Source organism: Hipposideros armiger, unplaced genomic scaffold (genome assembly GCF_001890085.2).
Source record: "Hipposideros armiger isolate ML-2016 unplaced genomic scaffold, ASM189008v1 scaffold_2, whole genome shotgun sequence".
In the NCBI taxonomy this organism is placed as follows: Eukaryota; Metazoa; Chordata; class Mammalia; order Chiroptera; family Hipposideridae; genus Hipposideros; species Hipposideros armiger.
Window position 1 is genome coordinate 3,113,188 of NW_017731352.1, and position 7,441 is coordinate 3,120,628.

Here is a 7,441-nt window from a genome sequence, read left to right on the forward strand (position 1 = left end):
AGGAAAGGGAGGAAAGGGAAGAAAGGGAAGAAAGGGAAGAAAGACAGAGAAAGAAAGAAAGAAAGGAGAAGAGAAGAGTTACGGATAAGGGAGATTTAAGAGATTAAGTGCAAAACGTGGGCCTTGTTTGAATACTAATTTAAACATGCCAACTGAAAATAACATTTTTTTAGACAGAGAAAACTGAACATGAAATGGGTATTGGAAGTTAAGGAGTTGCTCCTAATTTTACTAGGAATGAATGGAATCATGTTATATATATTTTTAAAATCCTCATCTATTAGAGATATATACTGAGTATTTATGGGTGTATGATATGGTACATCCATATGGATGGATTTGCTTTAAGATACTTCAGCTCAAAAAGGCATGGGGGATAGGAATAAATGAAAACAAAAGAATGTTACTGTATGTTGAAATTGGGTGACAAGTACATGAGTGCATTGTATCCTACTTTTGTGCATGTTTTAGAATGCTCATTATATAGTTTCAGAAAATTATGCCTTTGTATTTGAAATTTACAATAATCACAATCTCCTATTTCATTGCTACGAGGCATTATTAGATGACCTTCTATATAAGGAAAAAAATCTTCCAACAATTTTCATCTATTGCATACTATGCTGCTATCTCCCACCTCTTGGAAATTTCTAAGACTTGAATTCCTAGGAAGGTTTACACCACTTTGGGAGGTAATTAAAAATGATAAGTGATATTAAGATTGTAATATGTTTAAGTGATCATTATCTGTGGGCAGATTATCCCTTAGGGAGGTGTTTCTCTTATAATGAAACATGGGAGGAAATAAAAATAGACATAAACTAAACTAACTGGGATATATGCATTTTTTCTCAGAGGGGGAGAGGAGATATATATTTTTTAAGTATTTTCTGATAACATTCAAAAGTATTTAAGAAATATCTGGTAGTCTTTTAAAATTTCTATCCTTTTTTTCCCTTCAACTACATGGGTGGGTGGTGAACCCAAGGACTTTTTTTTTAAAGATTGTATTGGGGAACTGGGGGAGGGAACAGCGTTGGGGAAGGGGAACAGACAAGTTGCTGTCCTTTGGTTCTTCAGTCTAGTTGTGGGGGATGTTGCTTCACTGGCCCATGTTGGTATTATCATTGTGCTCTTCCCGGGTGAGGCAGATCGGTCGCCGGTCACTGGATGGAGCTGTTGTTCACCATCTTAGCTGTAGAGGGTGCAGCGCCACTGGCCCTAATGTGGGATCCGAACCGGGGCCCTGCTGCTCAAAGCTGGCGTCCCAAGCCAACTCTTAACCAACGCACCACTCAGCTGGCCCCCAAGGATTTTTAAATAAGTTAAAAATCAATTACTTAATCAGGGAAATACCTAGATTCGATACATAAATTATAACTTTCAGCTATCAACTAATTTTAGGAACAATTTGCACTGGGCTCCCCATGATTTATAACAGATAAAACAATTTTGCTGTAGCATCTAAGAAAACAAAACAAAAAGGTGCATCTTAAGCTATGCATTGTTTGCTGAAATATTCACCTCACCTCACAAGCTGCTTGACTATTATTAAACTGTTTCGTCAACAATTCAATCCACTGAAGCATTGTGGGCTAAAAAAAAAAAAAGAGAGAGAAAGAAGTCACTGAAGGCATAAGGACTTCTGAGTTAAAATAATGAAAACCGAAAGATATCTGATAAATGACATAAAAATTCACAAAATAAAACATATACCTTTTCTTTTGAATGAATAAATGTCTCCAGGACAAAGGAAGTACTTAACTGTAAGAAAAGATAAAATTAGGCAAAAAAGATTTAATTATTTTAAAGTAGTCAATTTTGAAAACATTATCTAAGGCAGCGGTTCTCAACCTGTGGGTCGCGACCCCTTTGGGGGTCGAACGACCCTTTCACAGGGGTCGCCTAAGACCATCGGAAAACAAAAAGATATTTGCATTACGATTCATAACAGTAGCTAAATTACAGTTATAGAGTAGCACTGAAAATAATTTTATGGTTGGGGGTCACCACAACATGAGGAACTATATTAAGGGGTCGCGGCATTAGGAAGGTTGAGAACCGCTGATCTAAGGGTTATATATTACCTTTGCTGTCATTAGGGACACAGCTTTGGGATCTGGTAAGGTACTGGGAATACAACTACACAACTGCCACATAAACCTAAAATTTAAAAATAATAAGTTAAAATTCTTACAAGATAAAATTTTAAATGTGTAACAAAAAAATCTATTACTGAATTTACCAAACTTACCCAAAATATGTGTGTTCAAAAATGTTTTTGTCTTGAAGAAACTGCATGTTATCATGCCAAATCCACTGAAGAAAAAAATTTTAACATTAGACATCAGAAAGCATGTGCTTCATTACATTTTACCAATATTTTTAATTGATAAAAAAGATTTGCTCTAAAAGAAACAAAACCAAAAATAAATGCATTTAAAATTCATGTTTTTCCCCAGGTATATGAAATATGAAAGTACTGTAAATTACTAAATCTGCTCCAATTTATCATTACGTATTTGGCTACCTCAAGTGATTATGGTTTTTAAAAAATGTATTTATAAAGATTTTGAAAGAACTCTGAAATCCCATCTTTCTAAAGAGCAAATATATAAATAAATAAAACTATGTCATATTCCACTTTGATAAGAACAGGTTATGCAAGAAAGGTTTATGTTTAAAAACTGATAAAATAGAGCCGGCCGAGTGGCTCAGTTGGTATAAGAGCTCACTCAAAAATGTGCAAGCTCTGAGCAACAGGGTCGCCAGTTCGATTCCCTGCCTGAGCTGAGCTGCCACTGAGCTGCCAACAGGTGGCAGGATGGCTCAATTAAAAAAAAATTGATAAAATATAAAACTTTAATTCAGGTTGGCAGACCTACAGAAGAGGTGATTTCCCTGTTTACTCTTATAAAGTAAATCATGAAAAATGATTATTTCTGACATTAGCCCTATAGAATTGCTCTGCTGACTTTAGTTTTTGTGTTCCTTCATCTTTTTGTGTACTCTAAACATGCTCTAAGTCGTTGTCAATTAGTTCCATAAAATTATTTTTATCTGGAACAAATTTATGTTGTGATCACTGATATTACTGTCTTTATCCCTGTAAAGATTTTTCAACTACCTCTGTTTGCCTCTCGCGGACCCAGCCCACTACTCTAGTCCAGAACCAGGTATAATTTAAATCACGTATTAGGGCTTCTACTCCACATTATATTTGGAAAATCAGAGACCTAGTCATTGAACGGCCTTGCTTCAGGGTTTTTGCTCCTCTAGCATTTCTAGGCATACAACTTTCTATAAAACTATAGCCACAAGGAAGAGTTCTGACAGCATTCACCCATCCCAATTCAGAGCCTTTTCCAAGCTTCTTGCTTTTAGCCAGAAACTTGGCTCTAGACACTGTCATAATTTTTGTTCCCTTTACCCCACAAAAGCTGAACCGTTGGCCACCATCAGATGCTTTAAACCTAAAGCCTGTAAGTCCCATGGTTTCTACCAGACTTAGTGCTTTTAATTGTTCCATTTAGTTTTACAGAAATGGTCATCTTGCTTTTTGATGGTCGTTTTTACCTTGTATCAATACAATGTACGTGGAGACAACTGGATGTTTCTAAGTGTGAAATTATTACACTACATTGATCAGAAAGAACTTTTCTATATACCTGTCCAACTTCATCTTGAGCTATTCTTCCTTTTACTTATTAATCATCACAGCCACAGAGGTCACCTTTCAGCTCCTAAAACATGCCAATAAGCTCTATCCTTCCTCAGGGGACTGTATACAATGCTCTCTTTGCCTGAAGTAATCTTCACATGAACCCCTTACTAACTTTCAAGTTGAAGTTTAAGGTCACGTTTCCTGTTCACCTTCTCCAGTAGTCTGGATTCACCTACAGTTTCTGGGTAGTTATTTGTTTTATCCATAACAGTCACTCTCATTTATGTTTGTTTACTTATTTTATGGTTCTAAAATTTGCTATTTACCTTTTGAGAAAGTCTATTAGCTACATTTTAACTGTACAAATCTATAGGACCAAGTTGTAGTTTATATCTAAAATCCATTATTAATGCTAAGTAACAAAGTATTATTATATTTTTACTTATTTTTTTAGTAAAATGTATATGCAGGCAAACTCATTTAAATTAATAAGCTGAAACAATGATAGGAACAAATGGTTGGTTTAGGTCTGCAATCAAGAATATTCTAACGTAGTTCAGTTTGGTCTTCTTATTACTACAACAAGCAAAGGTCTGGGATTCCTTTTAGTCATAACGTAAAATCATGTTTCTCAAAGAATGGTTCAGAAAGATGTGGGTGTCCCTGTGGCATTTTTAAGGTGTCTGTAAGGTTAAAACAATTTCTTAATAATATTATGATGTTAACTGACTTGTTTTTACTCTCGTTCTATCCTAAGCATACAATGAAGTTTTCCAGAGTGCTAAATGATGAATGCGATTACAACAGACCAAATACAGAATCTGTTATACAACTCAAACTTTTCTCTATTAAATCAGATATTAAAGAGATTTGCAAAAATGTAAAACAGGGCCACTTTTCTCACTGAATGGGGTTGTTATGAAAAACATTTTTTCATAAAAATTAGCTTGCCCTAATTCCATTAATCATTTTAATTTTTTAAACAAATTAATACAAATTTTAAAAATTTGTTTTAAATTCTAATATGGTAAATATTGATATAATCACATTAAAACTAGTATTTTAAAAAACTCTAAGGTTCTCAGTTTTTAAGAATATAAAGGATTTTGAGAACCACTGATGTAAATGAACGATATACATCACTAAGATTTATTTAAAATTCCATTTTACTTCACAAGTGGACTGGTTGTCATTAAATACTATTGAGTCCTCATCCACAACAAGATCTGGATTTGTCTGGATACCTTGGACGCATAAAACCTTATACATTAATTGTGATAACATATTTAATTTTAATTATGTTTGAAGTCAATCTTCGTACACATAAATGAGTCAAATGGATTGAAATCTAGTGAAGAACTTAATTTTTCTGGTAAATCCAATTGAAGGGTTTAACGAAGACAATATTCTTGGCTTTTTATCAGTAACATTATGGGTAGCCAAGATGCTAGTTAAGAGTGTTTATTTGGGGAACAAAATCCATTCAGTATTAAGGCTTGACCACAACAATGCAAATATCATTCGATCAATTAAATAGTAAAAACTGAATTTTCTATGTGGAAGAGCACATTTTTATTGGGTATACCTTTCTGGAGATTGACTTTTTGTATGGCTGATTGACTTTATAACATTGACACAACATACATTAAGTAGTGAACACTTTTTATGAATCTTAAAACATTAAAGTAGCATTACCTATTACTACATTATGAAACAAAGAAAACCTCAACTACAAATGACACACTTTTTAATACATAAAATACATATTTCAAATAAACATACACTGTACATTCATGTGTAACATGAAGTGAAAGAGAAGGAACACTTGCAATCCTAGCACCAATCCAATAAAGAACATTACCAACCATACAAGTTACTTGTGAGCTTACCCTAATACCATCAACCATTTTACCTTTCATATTTTTCTTCAATGTTAGTAATAATTATTTTCCACTCCCTTTAATCTCATTCACTTTACATTCACCTATCATATGTCAGTAATACCAAGACTATTTGTATATAGTGTTAAGGTCTATCCTGGATTACAGATCCTAATGTTGTCAAGCTTGTTCTTATAGTACTATTATTACTTGCAAAAATACTTAAACATGTTTTAAAACTGCTGCTCAAGTTAAATTAACTTATACCTCTAGTAATTCTGATGAAACATCAAATTTGTATTCTTTCCCATTTTCTTCCTCTGGTTCCATGCGTTTGTAAAACAGCATATATGCACTGTGGGTCTTTAAGAGGGAAAAAAAAGTATATTTTCATTTTGAGAAAATCTAACTATAAAAGCAGACAACATGGAAGAAAACAATGTAAAATAATATATGAAAGAAACGGTTACCTTTTCAAAGGAGAAATCCATAAATTTGTCTGTAACAGAATCGTAGGTCTTGGTCTGTTTAAAAAATAAGTTTTCCTTCTTTAGAAAATGGGTATACTCAGCAATATTTATACATAAAATATTTCAATAAAAGCTACTTAATACTTTGTAGTAACTTTGTAAATAGTTTTCAAATAGCATTACATTTATAAAAATCCTTGACAGAAGTTTTTGGCTAAGAGTATTAAAAACAAAGATTCAAAACATATTTTAAGGTACTTACATAAAATACATAAAGCATAAGAAAATAAAATAGACTTGTAAGTTAGAAACTATCTTTTAAAAGAAGAGCTTTACAAAGTTTATTTTTTCTTTTTTTTAGGAAATATCCTAAGAGTAACATCTAGAGAGATGTGATGGCTTAGTGTTGGCTTTCATCATTAATTATTTACTTCCTTCTAACTATTTCCTAAGTGTTAGCAATTTTTCTACTCCTTTTCTATTCAGAATAGTACATAAGAGCACCGAAGAGCAATAAAAAAGTCCTTCATTAAAATGCAGAATGTGAACAATTATTTCATAATAAACATGGGTATTAAAATGAAAAATAGGTTTATCTGGGCTTATCTGTCAAATGGAAATGACTATTTAATACCAGACTTGTGAGAATCAACAGGGTAGTTTATTACAATACTACTCCAACCTCATTGTCTTTTCTTAAATCTTGCTGCTAATTATGTAACAGATAAGATATTCTTTTTCTACCCTATCACTAGTAATAACCAGGTTGCTGCTACTTTATAAAAGGCACTAAAAGAACAATTCTTTAAGTTCAGCTCAAGCCAAGATCCTTGTTAAAAGTTTTTCATGTAAGTCAATAAAGAGTAATTTCTTTTGGGGCCAGCCGAGTGACGTGTTGGTTAAGAGCTGGGTTGGGACACCAGCTCTGAGCAGCAGGACCCCGGTTCGGATCCCACATGGGGGCCAGTGACACTGCCTTCTACAGCTAAGATGGTGAACAACAGCTCGACCTGGAACTGGGCTGCTGTGAGTCACCAGTGACGGCTAGGCTGCAGCCCCTGCTGCAGTGGGCTGCCATAAGCTACCGTGTGTGGCTGGCGGCCAGCGTGAGCGGCTGGCAGCTGCTATGAGCTGCCAGGAGCCACCATGAGCAGCCGGCGACCAATCTGCCTCACCTGGGAAGAGAGCAAGGATAATACCAACATGGGCCAGTGAAGCAACGTCCTCCACAACTAGACTGAAGGACAAAACGACAGCAACTTGCCTGTTCCTCTTCCCCCGATTCCCTAGCACTGTTCCCCTCCCCCAATTCCCCAATAAAATCTTTAAAAAAAAAAGAGTAGGGCCGGCCGAGTGGCGCGATGGTTAAGAACTCGCTTGGGATGCCAGAGGGCCCCGGTTCGGATCCCACATATGAGGGCCAGTGA

General features: G+C 34.7%; 1 protein-coding gene across 6 annotated transcripts in view; it reads right to left on the reverse strand.

Moving 5' to 3' along the window:
- USP34 (ubiquitin specific peptidase 34) overlaps positions 1-7,441 on the reverse strand; it is a 228,810-nt gene that overhangs the window by 40,547 nt on the left and 180,822 nt on the right. For all 6 annotated transcript variants that reach the window (XR_002122789.1, XM_019632979.1, XM_019632906.1 and 3 more), the window contains 6 exons: positions 6,015-6,068; positions 5,812-5,907; positions 2,255-2,319; positions 2,088-2,163; positions 1,717-1,764; positions 1,530-1,595 (listed from right to left, as the gene is read on the reverse strand). Coding sequence is in view for 5 of the 6 variants with exons in the window: in XM_019632979.1 (XP_019488524.1) it covers positions 1,530-1,595; positions 1,717-1,764; positions 2,088-2,163; positions 2,255-2,319; positions 5,812-5,907; positions 6,015-6,068 (405 nt within the window). In the remaining variant the exon portion in view is untranslated. The remainder of the gene's footprint in view (positions 1-1,529; positions 1,596-1,716; positions 1,765-2,087; positions 2,164-2,254; positions 2,320-5,811; positions 5,908-6,014; positions 6,069-7,441) is intronic.